Source organism: Cygnus atratus, chromosome 1, assembly GCF_013377495.2.
Source record: "Cygnus atratus isolate AKBS03 ecotype Queensland, Australia chromosome 1, CAtr_DNAZoo_HiC_assembly, whole genome shotgun sequence".
Lineage (NCBI taxonomy): Eukaryota > Metazoa > Chordata > Aves > Anseriformes > Anatidae > Cygnus > Cygnus atratus.
This window is the reverse complement of record NC_066362.1, coordinates 179,010,328-179,025,603: the sequence shown is the minus strand read 5'-3', so window position 1 is coordinate 179,025,603 and position 15,276 is coordinate 179,010,328. Positions and strand designations below refer to the sequence as shown.

General features: G+C 36.9%; 1 protein-coding gene across 2 annotated transcripts in view; it reads right to left on the bottom strand.

Moving 5' to 3' along the window:
• LRCH1 (leucine rich repeats and calponin homology domain containing 1) overlaps positions 1 to 15,276 on the bottom strand; it is a 124,093-nt gene that overhangs the window by 42,923 nt on the left and 65,894 nt on the right. For both annotated transcript variants that reach the window (XM_035553370.2, XM_035553369.2), the window contains exons 4-9: positions 10,517 to 10,622; positions 9,811 to 9,947; positions 6,884 to 7,011; positions 6,000 to 6,084; positions 2,532 to 2,637; positions 956 to 1,065 (exon numbers count right to left, since the gene is read on the bottom strand). In XM_035553370.2, the coding sequence (XP_035409263.1) occupies positions 956 to 1,065; positions 2,532 to 2,637; positions 6,000 to 6,084; positions 6,884 to 7,011; positions 9,811 to 9,947; positions 10,517 to 10,622 (672 nt within the window). The remainder of the gene's footprint in view (positions 1 to 955; positions 1,066 to 2,531; positions 2,638 to 5,999; positions 6,085 to 6,883; positions 7,012 to 9,810; positions 9,948 to 10,516; positions 10,623 to 15,276) is intronic.

Genomic DNA, 15,276 nt, shown 5'->3' with positions numbered 1-15,276 from the left:
GAAGCCTATCCTCTTTTGTGTCATGGGTTTGGCACAGACGTCGCATCACCCTGTATCACCAATAAACACTATCCAATTCTGCCAGATGTGTCACTGAGGAATGTACCCAGCTTCTCTAACATTCCCCAAGGATGACGCATTTCACAATAACAATCCCCAGTAGAATAAAGACATTCTTTTCATCCTTATTAATTATTACAGAAACGAAGTATATGATTTTCCCCATAAGAAGGGCACATATCACAAGGTGAAAAAAACATAGCACTTATTGCAGAAGGCAAACCTCAGTCTCTGGGCATAATTACACAGATAAGATAAAGCCATACCAATTAGGACGAACGTTTGAAAAACAAAATCTTCCAAGCCTAAGACCTTTTTTTGGCACTGCAAGTGGTACTGAGTTAATGTATGGTTTGGTTAACCAGAATTTCAATTTTAGATGTCCCAAAACATATGCTAGTAGATGACTAAATATAAACCAAAGAACGCAACAGTCTGAGATCTGCAGAAGAAGGAAAAGACACCCAGTTCAAAATCCTCAGCATAGACTGGATGAACCACCTGTTCAAGTCACCAACTGCTGATCTCAACTGCCATAATGTTAAGAAGATATCAAAACACAAGTAAGTTAAAGTGCTTAATCTGGCAATACTGTCATACCGCCTTTCAATACTGTAACCTCTCTTTTACTGAACCACTGTTTTCTTAAAGCCTTAGCCACAAGGTAAAGGACAACTCGCAAACTAGAAAAGAGAGTTATGGGTATAATAATTTACTAGATTAATTATCATGATTTTAAATTTATCTACTTACTTTTGCATTCTGCATCTTTTATGACAATGAATGTTGTGGTATTTTATTCATTAAAATGTTTACAGTTTGTTATTCCTGCTTGTTCTATACCTATGAAAGCCATGAAGATATTTCCCCCATTTAAAATTGATCACAAACTTGCCTTAATGTAACTCATAAATTCAGTAGTAAGAGCATCCGATTCATCAAACTGGTTTCCTGTTTCTCTTGACTTATCGTTGACAATCAAGTGAGATCCCTGAGGGAATTCCACTAATAACAATAAAAGAAAGATGGAATGATTTCTGGGTCAGCTGAAATTTCTTACTCAGAAGAACACAGATTATAGAGTTTAAAAACAATTAAAGTTTAAATTCAAACCATATTAAAAACCTCAAACTAGTTATGACTTTTGCATTCTAGGGATCGATGCCAATTCGTTCCAAAGCTGTAATAAATCAATATCCTTGGCTCATACGGTCATAGATCAGATCACAACTGGCACTGATGGTGTCAGTTTTGAGCTACACAAAATGTCTTGCCGGTACCAGTACAAGAACAAAGTGGGAAAGCTACAGAATTATTTTAGAATAGTCACACGTCTCAACCAGCGACTAGTAGTTTTTTTTATACAACTTTAAAGTTATGATGCTGTAACTAACACTCAAACTCTCAGCAGAACTCAGAATGATTCAGAGCCTTCCAAACAATGAGAACCTCTTGCTTACATATACTGTTTCCTGAAGTACATGGCAGTAATAATTTTCTCCTATCTGAAGCAGTCTTAGCCCATAATTTACCCTCTGACGCATCGATAAACACTGTAGGGTATGATACCCTTGCTATCTCACTTAGTGTTCTATTACATTCTGATGAGAATCTGAACTGAAGTTCATTTAATCTAGTACTTAACACTGGTGTGAAAGACTCATCTCCTACTTACATGGTTTCCACATACAACTCACTGACATTATCTTGCAGCTTATTATTGGTATGTGTGGGCCTTAAAGAAACACTGTTTATTAATATCTGTATGCTGATAAAGGTGTAACTAACAATATTTATATAAAATTACACTGTCAGCACCTGAAGAGATGCTTATTTCTTTCCAGATGTAATGCTGACTTTGATGAATAAACCTTTATATACATGCATTAAGTATAGCCATCTGAAATGGACTCTACTTTTACATATAGCTAATTCAGAATCTGAACTAGCGTTTGACAAAAGCTATTAGTTGTTGGTATTACTGATTGAGAAGCATGGTTTAAACTGTCTCTCATCCTTCTTCCCCCAGTCAGAACTACAACTTAACTCTTGAGAAAGGTGAAACAAGCTCATTGAAACTGCTACAAAAACTGACTATAAGGACCTTGATTCTATTCTAAGTAGCACGTTCTTCTGTTTTAAATGACTGCATAGGTATGCTTGAAGTCTTCTGGATAGGTAGGCATTTATTCCAAAAAACTAATAATGAAAATACTTGCTGTTTGATTGGAATATCAGCAAGAAAAAAACAATTTCAGGCATTTATCCAATGCAAAATAAAACACTGAACATTCCAAGGAAAAAGAGTAATAATGACAATGTATCTAATTTAAAGGTGATGTTTGTAGTCTTCTGGAAGACTGACTGATACTTGTTGGGCCATGATTTTTTGCAAACTTGATTTACAGTGTTATAGACAGAATTATGAACAGAATTTCCATTTTTAACTTCCACTTTTTTCACATTCCAACCTTTTCTTGAGTTAGCGTGGTGACCCAAATCTTCCTTTACAACCTGATCTTCTTCTACAATGTCAGACATTGGAACATTAAAGCTGATAGTATCTTCATCAGACGGCTAAGAAGAAATAAGAGAAACACCGGTTTCAGTTCAAATCACAGACTGAAAAAAATGGATACAGTATATCTTAGTGAACACTCTGGAGAGTAAAAAGGCTAGTATTGGCGAGGATACCAGTGCATCTAACATGACAAAATCCTGTTGGAAGAAGATGCAGTCATGCTGAATACACCCTCACAGTATGCTTGCCAAGCAGCACAATTCCTCTTTTTTCCTACATTCCTCACTGCACCAGTTCTCTCTTAGCAGTGACACTGTTGCAGTTGGCTGCCTTTCTGCATTTCTCTCCTGGACAGCTGAAAAAGGGGCTCTATGGAGCCACCAAAAAGAAGCTAAGCCTCATATCACAGTTCTTCTGTCTTTCCCTCCAGGCCTCCTTTATCTTTATCTTATGTGACATTGAAGTAGTAAATTCAGTTATTCTAGATCAAAAGTTTTATGTTTTGTTAATTTCACAACTATCATTTGAAAAATATTACAGTAAAATATTGTTATACATGTATTATTAAAAGTTTTGAATACTAAAAAGAGGCAATTTTTTTTTTTTTTTTGGCTAGGCAGAGTAAACAGCCACAACTTTTAGAAAAGATTTTGGAATGTTGGTGTAAAAATAAATAAATAAAAAGCAGTATGCCACAGGACATTCAATTTACAAATAAAAAAAAAATATCAATCCATTAACATAATCCCTCAACCTAAATAGGACTTCCAGGGTCCATAGCCTACAGCACTCTGCAATTCGTTTTCCAGGTGTTTCCTGTCAGTAAACTATCAAACAAACTATCCAAAGCAACATACAAAAGTCCTCATTGCTCCTTCATAGGTGAAAAACTATCTCACTTCCTACATCCACAGTTTTACCTTTATTCAGCTAGCAAAAGAATGAGACAGGATATATGAATCAAAAGCATAGGCCGAAGAGTGCAACTTCCATTTCAAAAACCTAACATTTTTCCAACACAATTTGGATGATGCATTTTGAAAGAATCTTCACAGAGTCTTGCTGGTTCGACAGCATTGCTCTTATGGATAATGAAGCGGGGACACCATCTGGATCTTGACCAAGTTCCTGTTCTAATCAATTTTAACTGAGGAAAAAATAAAATCAAACGGAGGTAGAAAGTGAATCTGCTACTCTCTGTTCCTAAAAGATGAAGCATGTGGGAGTGCGCTATCTTCAAGCAGAATTTGTCTTCAAGCTGATGCAATCAATTTTACAGCAACAATACATCTTTCACTCTAACTGCCCAAGACTACAGCTCTGAAGAATTGACCCTATCAACAAACCAGACTAATCGACTTAATTTCATCAAGTATTCCCTCCCACGTGTATGTATCCAAACCTAATTAGCAAGTTCCTGAAAAAAAAACAACACATTGGTATTCAATCAAACAAGCACTTCATTTAAGTTTCCCTTTTCACATTGCACAAATGCAACATGACCTCCTGGCAGCATTCTGTAAAAGAGCTGAAATTCAACAGCAATTAGCTTTCAGACTAAAGTGGAGTTTGCTTTGATATATTTGATGTATTTACAGAAACCCTCTAAAAATGTGTTTAACAACTCATAAAGGAGTGATCATTTAACATTTATCTAATGTTTGGTATGGAGGTTTCTGTCAGTACTGATGTACTTGAATCTGTATTCACAACATGCTAATATTTCTTGCACAATTCTCATATGTAGCACATTTATTAAAGTTTGTCTCAGAAGGAAAAGTGAGTAGTGAATTTATTACCAAGCATATTTGGGATTACTGATGCTAGCATCAATCTTCTCCTTAACAGCAGAGCAGTTGACAGGCAGAGATGGAACGAGTAAACAGCTCCCATATAAAAAGTCTTTGTCCTATAAATATGTACTGGTTTAGTCCAGTTGTCTTTAAAATATTTTTTTTCTGCTGCATGCCAATTGCTACATTTTGACTACAAGAAAGACAATATTTTGTAAAGGTGTTATTTATAGCTGAAGAGGAAGTTCTGGAACAACAGTTTCATTAACAAGCTAACAACTTCAGGAAGTGTAAGAATGGCAAAACGGTTTGCAGGCTTCATTGAATGGGATGAACACTTACAATTAAGTAAAAAAACCTGCCCAAATGATTGGCAACCATTGTGTACATAAGTGATTCTGTATTCAAAAGACCAGAGTGTAAGTGAATTCATTTTCAATTTGCTTTTATAGTAACTACAAATTCAGTATCTAAGCTCAATTGTTTATACTTTAGTTTCAAAACCAACAGACTCTTTTCCTCAACGGGAGAGAGAAACAAGTGAAGAACCAATGCAAAATTATATTAAGCAGGAAGTCCATTCTCTTCCTGTTAATATTTTACTGTGAATATCTGAGTATTTCCCATTAGGTCCTTTCATTTATACATTTCAGAAATATCATCACTGAAGTATATTAAAGTTATTTACTTATTTATCATTATTTCGTAGAATCATTTAAGTTGGAAAAGACCCTTAAGGTCATCAAGTCCAACCATCCAGACAACACCACCAAGTCCACTACTAACTCTATCCCTTAGCGCCATATCCACATCTCTCTTACATATGTCCAGGGATGGCAACTCCGCCACTTTCCTGGGAAAAAAAAATTATTATTAATGAAATTCAACCTTTACTGCTCATTTGAGTACCCAAGAAGAGACCTTTCTATGGTTGTGCGCCCTGTTTGACTGAGCGTAGCCTCAAAAAAAAGTCTAGGAAATGCAGCTGTAACTGCTTAGTAGAACACTACTCTCAGAAAGCTGTCTTTTTCTTTGCCCAGTCATACAACATAGCTCAAGAAAAATCCTGAAGGCATATTTCCAGCACTGCCTGTCTGCCAGAGCATGGAAACACACTAAGATCTGCAAGTTCCTAAAGTTCTTACTCTCCATTAAACTGCTGTATCCACGACACCATAGAACATATTGGGACCAGGCACACTGAACTCCTGTTAATTCCTAACAGAGAAGATTCACAAATCAGAGAAAAAAAAAAGCGAGAAGGAACTAGACATATAATATAACCTCTTAGGACAATTAGTTTGTTGGAAAAAACAGATGTGCATTCTGTTTTGGTCCTTGTTCTTTAAGTTATTGTCTAAACTGGCTGAAAACTGTACTGAATTTTCACTATTGGTAGGTTGTTGGCCATTTACAATCAAGTATCTTACTACCATCTCCAGAAAGCATAGACTAAACCAGAAAAAAAAAATCTCAGTGTTTTGTTTTAGTCATTTATTAGTGAGAAATTCATGCCAAGGGTGTGGTTGCACAGTTTTGATAGCTGAAGTTGCATTCACATGGCTGCCCAACAAAAAAATATGGGGGTGAAGGGAAGGGAGGTAGACAAAATTCAGGCAACTTACCTCTGTTGCTGACAAACGTTTATCGCCATTATCACTACCAACACCTGAATCCGAGTCCTTTTTATTTGGGTAGATGTCATCAATGCTAGATGTGAACAAAAAAAAATCAATAGAAGACTGTCATAGCATGCACAGTTAGAATTTTGTCCTGGTTTCAATTAATGCAAAATTCCCACCATTATCAATGCCAGTGAATAAATAACTCAGTATGGTTACAAACTACACATCTGCAGTCTGCTTTAAGTAAAGTAGATCAGATAGACTGGTTGGTTAGTTTAAGGATTAATGAAAACAACAGAAATAACCTGTCCTAAAGGTTGCTTTTGTCACTAGACGAAAATGCACAATTATTAGGTAATTACCACAGGATTCTAAAGTCATTTAGCCATGTGATTGAAAAACTAAACTAGTTGAACTCAAGCAAGAGTCAACTAATTTAAAGGTAACCACTAATGCATTAAAATGAACTGTTAACTCCCTGGGGCTTGGAGTAATTATTAACACAGAAAACTCCTTTTGAGACTTTAAAATAGATATTGAAATTTAGTATTTGAAGCAATTGCAATTATTGTAGTCATTTTCTATCTCTTCTGCTTTTTTTATTCCCTAATATGACCTCTACTCATTTTAAAGTACCCAATTAGATACAATACACTCATCAGCTAACTATTCTTTTATATATATATATATATATATATATACACATACACACACTATTTCCCACTGATTTTCAATCCTGAGAACTGTAATCCTGATTTGAGATTGACACAGCAATTTAAAAAAGAACTTTACCAGTATTCACTTGAGTAAGATGAAAAATATTTTTCATTTTGTTCTAAGATCTTAAATATTACATGAAAAAAAATCAAGATCTTTATTCATACCTCTCTTCCACAGGTTGTGGCAAATGCGGCTGTTCTATGGCATTAAGATACAGAGAGTCTGCTGTTTTAATCTGGCAGGCCTGTACAGTCAGATATTTGAATATATGCACCTTACCCTTTGTACAAATCTGTTAGACAGGAAAAAATAGGTTTATAACTAGAATAAAAGAAAAATGTATTTCAAATTGCATGTAGTGAAACTCTCTGAAAACCAAATCTCATAATCACAATAGAAAGGAAAACATTATTTATTTAAAGAATTAAGAGCTACTTCAATTAGCCAAATAATGATTTGAGATCACTAGTATAAATACTCTGGGACTAATACAGAAAACAACAAAAATGCATTCTACTTTAAAAGATCCAAATTCGCTTTCCACTCAGAAAGGATTATGATTAATAAAATATATTTCAGCCTATTACTAACTGCAAAGTGAGTAATTATTTTCCAAAATTAGTCAATAGTGACATTTAATTAATAAGCATGTTCTTTGCACTTTGTCACATTGCTTTTACTATTGCTCATTAATGTTTATGATGCATTTCACTGGCTTTTACATTTTTTTTTCCTCTATCCATACTCTTTAACCCACATGCTTGCTGGAATTTGCTTTGTATGTTTCGAGCTTAATAACTGCACTGCCATTTGTAGTTAATGAAAAGCACTTCTCCAATGTAGTAAAAACTCTCAAGTATTTCCACAGCTGTTGACCATCTTGTAGTAGATACAGTATGATGAATCTAGGGTTCAGCAAGTCAACAAAGTTGTCCTGAAGCAGCAAGCAGATGTTTCATTTATTTATTATTTCTCAGCAGGGCCTACATTCAGAACAGGAGTCTGATCTCTCCGTGCATGACATTCTGTAAATTTATAGTACAAATTATATTTATAGTATAAAGTAAAATAAACTTCATGTGGATTGTATTCTAGGCTGCCTGAATACATAATTATTATTGTGAGTTCATAGTAAATTGCAACAGAACTTTCTAGAACTGGAATCTTATTAACAGAAAAAACCAGAGCCTTGAGTTGGAAGACCTTGAGTTGGAAGACCATGACTGGGGAAACACACTCTGAACTTGTGCGGGATTTGCTACTCCAGCTGGATGTACGTAAGTCTATGTGGCCCAATAGGGTCATCACAGGGTCCCTCAAAGAGCCAGCTATGTCATTGTGAGACCTCTCTCAATTATTTTTTCAACAGTCTTTGGAATCTGGAGAGGTCCCAGTCAAATGGAAGCTGGCAAATATTGTCCCAGTTTTCGAGAAGAGTAAGAAAGACGACCCTGGTAATTACAGGCCTGTCGGTCTCACTTTAGTGCCTAGTAAAATTATGGAGAAGTTATTCCTGAAAAACACTGGAAAGACAATGCAGTCACTGGTCACTGCTAACATAGGTCCACAAGGGGAAAGTCCTGCTTAACAAACTTAAAAGGTCAACCTTGTTATAAAAGGAAATTATGGTCCTTTTATGACCACCTAGTTGACCAAGGGAAGCCAGTATACGTAGTCCTGTGGATTTCAGCAAAGCTTTCGATACTGTCTCTCACAGTATCCTTCTGAACAGAACGTCCAGCACACAGCTAGAGAAGTGCATGATGCGATGGGTGAACAGTTCTCTGACAGATCTGGCCCAAAGGGTTGTAGTATATTGGGTTACACCAGGCCAGCAGCCAGTCACTGGTCGGGTTCCCCAGAATTTCCATTCTGGGGCCAGTTCTCTTCAATACTTTTTATAAAGAGTCTGGATGCAGGATTCAAATGCATACTAAGCAAGTTTGCAGATGATACTAAATTAGGAGGAGCTGCTGACTCCCTTGAGGGTAGAGAGGCCTTGCAGAAAGATCTTGACAGATCAGCGGACTGGGCAATCACCAGCCACATGAAGTTTAACAAGAGCAAGTGCTGGATTCTGCGCCTGGGATGGGACAACCCTGGCTATACGTACAGACTGGGGGATGAGAGGCTGGAGAGCAGCCCCGCAGAAAGGGATCTGGGGGTTGTGGTCACAGCAAGCTGAACACGAGCCAGCAGCGTGCCCTGGCAGCCGGGAGGGCCAACCGTACCCTGGGGTGCATCAGGCCCAGCACTGCCAGCCGGGGATGGAAGGGATTGTCCCGCTCTGCTCTGCGCTGTGCGGCCTCACCTCCAGCACTGTGTGCAGCTCTGGGTGCCACGGTGTAAGGAGGGCATAAAGCTATCAGTGCCCAAAGGAGCGGCTGAGGCCCCTTGGTTTGTTCAGCCCAGAGCAGAGCAGGCTGAGGGGAGGCCTCATGGCGGCCTGCAGCTCCCTCACGAGGGGAGCGGAGGGGCAGGCGCTGAGCTCTGCTCTCTGGGGACAGCGACAGGACCCGAGGGAACGGCATGGAGCTGGGACAGGGGAGGGTCAGGCTGGGTGTTAGGGAAAGGTTCTGCACCCAGAGGGTGGTCAGGCACTGGGACAGGCTCCCCTATGGGACAGGCACTGGTCATGGCACCGAGCCTGCCAGAGTTCAAGAAGCATTAGGACAACGTTCCCAGATGTCCTTTAATTTTTAGGTGGTCCTTTGTGGAGCCAGGAGTTTGGCTGATGATCCTTGTGGATCCCTTCCAACTTGGAACTTTCTATTACTCTATGATTTAGCCAGGAAGTTTCCCAACAACTCTCTTTTTCAAAGTTATACACACATTAAGTTTCATATGGAGATAGGAATGACAAAAATAAATATGTAGCTTTATTCATATGTAGAAATGGAAATATTCTAGAGTAACATTGGTTTCAGTGGTGTGCACACTCATACTTACGATACTTTGTCTTGTTTATATATCCACAACTAATGTCTGTGCTGACAAGTTCAGATGTCTGCTATTACAGAAAGTTGCATTTTATAGGCTGTAAGTTATCATCCACCCAATATTAAGGCACAATTTAAATGACGTTACTTACTTGTGCTGGTGGAGACTGCAAAGGATTGTTGTCAAGCAGTAATACTTGTAACTGCACCATCTTTCTAAAACAGATGGGAATCACAAGCACTTTATTGCAAGAAAAGTCGAACTTTACCAAGGGAAGCTGCACTAGTTCTAAAAGCAACAAAAAAGACAAAAGGTGTTACATTTGTACTTATTTTTGCCATAAAATAGTAAAATATTTCTGAATAAAGCTTTTTTTTTTTTTCAATCTCAGAAAAAAAGGAATATGCCTCATAATAAAAGGCAGTGTATAGCATCCTCTTTTCTCTTTTTTAAAAATACAAACTCAGACAAGAACATGACTAATATCTACTCCATTCTATCCTGGGAAAAGGGTGTTATTGATATACAGGTGACAATAAATTTTTAAAAATTTTGATTTTATTTATTTATTTTTTTAAAACTCAGCTGACTGTTACCATACTTCATTCACAGGTAAGAATTTGTGCAAGTTACGGTAACTAAAATTCTAAAGATAATTCATTAAAGAAGTCACACACTAAGTACTAGTTAATGCTGTAGGCTACAGAGACACAGCAAACTCAAATGGAATAAATTCAAACACAAGGTAATTACTATCTGCTATTATTACTTACATGATTAAAAAACACTTTCAAAAATACTAATAAAAAGAGCTACTGTAAAGGCATTGGGATTTTGTTATTATTTTTTTTTTTTACCTGGTGGTAAAACTTCGAGGTAATTTCTTCTGACATTCAGTTCTTTTAAAGATTTCAGCTGGCCTATCTGTTGTGGCAAAGCTGTGATTTCATTACAGCTGACGTCCTACAGCAACAGTAACAGAAATAATGAACTTTTGGCCCCAAAGTGTTAAATAATGCTTACAGAAAATTGTAGCTAACATGTTATTACCATTTTAACATTTTATTAACCTGAAAACACGCAACCTTCCATGCTTGTGCCTTTCCAGTGCAAAACTAGATGCATGAGAAAATCTTTACACATTATCCAAAACCCAGAACAAATATCTATTTAAAGAAGTTAATTTTGAAAAAGAATTTAACTTCTGTAGAAATGATTAGCTTAAAATGTTCTACCTTTTTGTTTCTATGTTTTGCTCATATGAATAACTTGGTAGCATGATTATATAACCAAGTGTTTGGATAAACAGTAAAATTGCCACTGTGCGGCTCTGATTTCTTATTTTTATTTTTTAAAGGTTCTTGTTCTTCTGGAGAGAGTATTTAAGCAAAATTAAAGAAAAGAGCAATAACCTTCTGTAAAGATGTTCAGGAAAGACATATATTCAATTACCACATCAAATAGGAGGACATAATAAAATAGAACAGGTCTTACTTGGTATTATACAGATATTCAACATTTTCTTGTAAAAGCTACTCCCTTAAGAGCCTAGACAGACTCTAAACAGGTCACAGCTAAATTCAGGGGGTTTAACAATCTGGATGAAGTTGCAACCCACTGCTATAAAGCCAAATAACTGCTGTAAAGTTGAGTTGAGCTCAAAGTATTGAGTATTGCTAAACAACTGAGCATTATTTCAAGGAAACAGTTTCTATACATTAGCACTACTGTAATATTATACTTTAAACACTACTGAAAACATGAAACTACTACAAATGTATACTAAAAAAAACTTCTTGGATTAAGTCAGTCTAAAACAAGGGAGTTTTCACAAATTAGCTACCACTTTTACTGCCAAACTGTCTACATTCAATGTGAAATCAAAATGGCATTGAAGCCTCTGCTTACGTGCCAGGTAACCTGTAAATGTGAGCCATGTTCCAGTTATGCTTCCATTTCTGCATTAAAAAGGGAAACAGAGCTTCCTAGAAGGACAGCTAAGTGAGGCAATGCCAAATTTTCCTGAACAGGCTAGAGTCTTTGCTCCTATTCTTGATTATTTCAGATGATGGATTTATACAGTACCTGTGAGCTCTTCGACTAGAGAATTTCTAAGTCAGTCAGACTTCGAGCCATCTCTTTGAAGACACCTGCTTTAATGCTAGTCATAAGCATTACATTAAATCTCTACCTTCAATCCTAAAAACTAGTTAAAAAAACAACAGTAGTAGCAAAATCTGATCTGGCAATGCCGCTCTTTTTATCAGACATGTTTCTTCTCGTAACAGAATCTCAGTGCTGCCAAAACTTCCCTCCCTTGTCAAAACAGAGTCAGGAAATTATTTTAGCTTTTAGACAAGGAATTTAAAAATACCAGTTAATGAGTGCTTCTTTTGCCCAAACTATCACAAAGTACGGCACTGTTAATTGCACTGTTCCCAGATCATTTATTTTTAAAGCATTACTGTCCTGTTTTTAATTTACAAGCTTTAAATGAGTTTATAATTAGATACTTAATTTTGAGAGCAAAGAATTTAAATTTGAAGTCACCTTGTGGCAGAGAAGCTCTAGATCAAGTACACTTCTGCACATACATCAGAACAAGTCAGGGAAACAGACAATTTTAAACGAAGTTCAAAAGAAATGTCTGGAAGTGTATAGTCTCAAAACCCAAGTCCACTTACAATCTTTCAAAACATTCACAACGTGACTGATCTCTTACGACAGCATGTCAGTATTCACAAGGGCTCTAGAGACAGTTGTAGCCTTTATCCTAATAACACTTCAATCCAACTTTTTTTTGAACTACTTTGAACAGCTGTGGAAAACAAAGACCTATAACACTATTTCCAGTTATGCTTAGTAGACTTTATGAGTGTGTATGTGACAGAGATAGTGTTTATCTTAAACTTTCCAATTACTTTGGCAATAATGGAAGCCATGCTATCAAAGTCAAATGCCTATGATTTTCAGGCTAATAATCTTTTAGAGAAACATGACATCTAGCAAATTGAAACTTCACTTCATAGACATATGCAGACAGTTGAAATGAAGTTCAAACACCTGGTCAAGTCCTAGGGGCTAGCATTTGCTAAGGCCAGACTTCTTGCATGAATGCTGTTTTGTCCTCATCGGTTATTTCCTGCCGTAACAACATGGGCAATTTCTCACAATTAGAAAAGTATAAAGCTTATTGAAATTTAACATTAGTTTCTGTGGCATGCAGCTCAATGGTGTGAAAACAAATCCAAATCTTCATTTTTCCTTTGTTTACAGTAAAGTTTAAACAATCATAAAATTCATAATATAAATGGAAAAACACACACAGTAACCGAACTCCACTGTAACACATTATTGACACACGGGAGTTTATCCAAACCTTCTGAATCAAAGTAAACTTTCTCCTTGCACCCATTTTAAAATTCGGGGCTCCTGTTATTTCCAGTAAGCATGTGGATTCTGCCAGAGCTTGTGACATACAAGGTCACACTGAATGTTAAAAATAAGTTACGTGGATCCTTTTAGAAAACAGAGGGCAGCACGTCCCACTTGCTCAGCCTGCTGGCCCAGATTTGATGAACAGGGTAAAGGACCTAAATCCCAGCTGACAGATTTAAAGGCTTCCAACATGAGAAAGGAGCGTTCCAGAGATGGAGAAAGCTGTTCCTCTGAGATGGCCGAAGGGCAATGCTGCCCAACAGGAAGGAGAGCAGAACCTTAATTGCACCCAAAGCTGTAAGACGTGCAGTTATGAGCCATCTCTACCTAATTACTTCCTTTGATGGAAAGTAAGTTTCGGAATATCTTCACACCAATTTTGCAGTCATTCTCCTGACTGACAGTAGAGGTATGATCACGTTATGCAGCTGCAAGTAAAAGTAGGTTTCCCAACCAAATTTTCTAAACACTTTGACTATATCCTGGAGGGGAAATAATTCATATGTTATTTTAATGCTTCTAAGACAACTCTCAGACTACATAGCAGAACCTAACCCTAACATTTAAAAGAATACATAAAAATTCACTGCATGTAATATGTAAGTCATTCTCTGTTACGATTGTGACATTTACCTAAATATAAACATGTAATAAAAAAGAAGAGAAGAAAGGAAGCAGAATTAGCTGGAAATATCTCACCTAATCTGCAGCATACTATGTTTTTATCGTTCTAGAGTGGCCACAGAGGTAAAATCCGTTTCAAAAAATTAGATAACAGCAATAAAAACATCCATTTGCTACATACACTCAGACTTTACTGCAAGCAGCCTGTGAAAAGCTGGAAAACACTGAAAATCTGAAAGTGCTTGCCAAAGTCCTAGTAACACAAGAACTGAATGCAACCAGTTGGTGTCTGCCGCCGCTCAGGATCGATCCCTTGGGCCAGGTCAGCACCAGTGTTGTGTACGGACCAAAACAAACAAGCGCATGCCCTGCCAAAGGGCTGGCTGGCGTGTTGTTTGGAGGCCACATGCTATTCAGGCTGGCATTGCTCTCACACAGCTGAATGTTTCGTGCAACAACTGCAGCATGACTTAATCCTTTTTTTTTCCCTTCATCTTTTTCTTTATTAGCTCTTGAACAACGATCACCTTATTCTATAAATTGCATCATCTTACATATGCCAATACAGATACAGGCTCTCAATCCTATCACTATTTACTTCATGGCAGTTTAGTCATTTCCAGCTAAGTAATGCAACTTATTTCACTAGAAATGCATGAAGTACTCATGGTAGCATCAACCTAAGTAACCAGGTCATCTGAATAGATGCATGCCTACTTTAACAAATATTGTTATTCACGTATTTTATTTCTTCTAATCAAAGAGCTAGATGCAGACTTTCTTCAAGTTCTAGCAATTCTATTCAGCCATCACATCCCAAAAATTAGGATGCATGTGTTTAGTACTATTCAGCTTTAATTATATATAAAAGTGAAGCTATAATCTCTTACTGAACCAGTTTTAAGCACAATGCTACAACCTAACATGTTTTTGAAGGTAATTCAATCGAAACCATTTCAGTCATTTAATTAAACCCATAACAAAAAAATATTTTAAACTAATTGATAAATTATTAAAAAACCAACACCACCACAAACCTGGCAGTGTTTAGGTCAGGTACAACACAGAAAAGAAAATATAATTCCTTCCCTTCCCCAAACCAATTTACTGTAAGATCACTTACAATTAATAGTATAAGCCTGACACCACAAGGCACTGTACAAGACAAATACAAGGAAAAAAAGCCCTAAAGTTGCCACTTCATATATGGGGAACCAGTAGTGGTACTGGGGCCCAAAGTAAGGCCAGCTCAACTTCTGTAATAGAATTTAGAAATTATTCTTATAAAAATGTCGATATACAAGCACTTTCAGATACCTAAAAGACGTGCAAAATAAATGCAACCAATGGAGATGATAGCAGTTGGGAAAAGGTTCACATACCACAGTTTCACTCTGCATAAATTGGCAGCATCAAAAAGTAGTTTGCCAATTTGTATCTTAAATGGTCAAGGTGAACAGAAACAACCAGAAGGCATAACACATGCCACAGGGAGTTCAGAGTCTCAGGAAGGCTAACAATATACAAAAGAGGAAGAGAAAGGGAAGCTTTCACA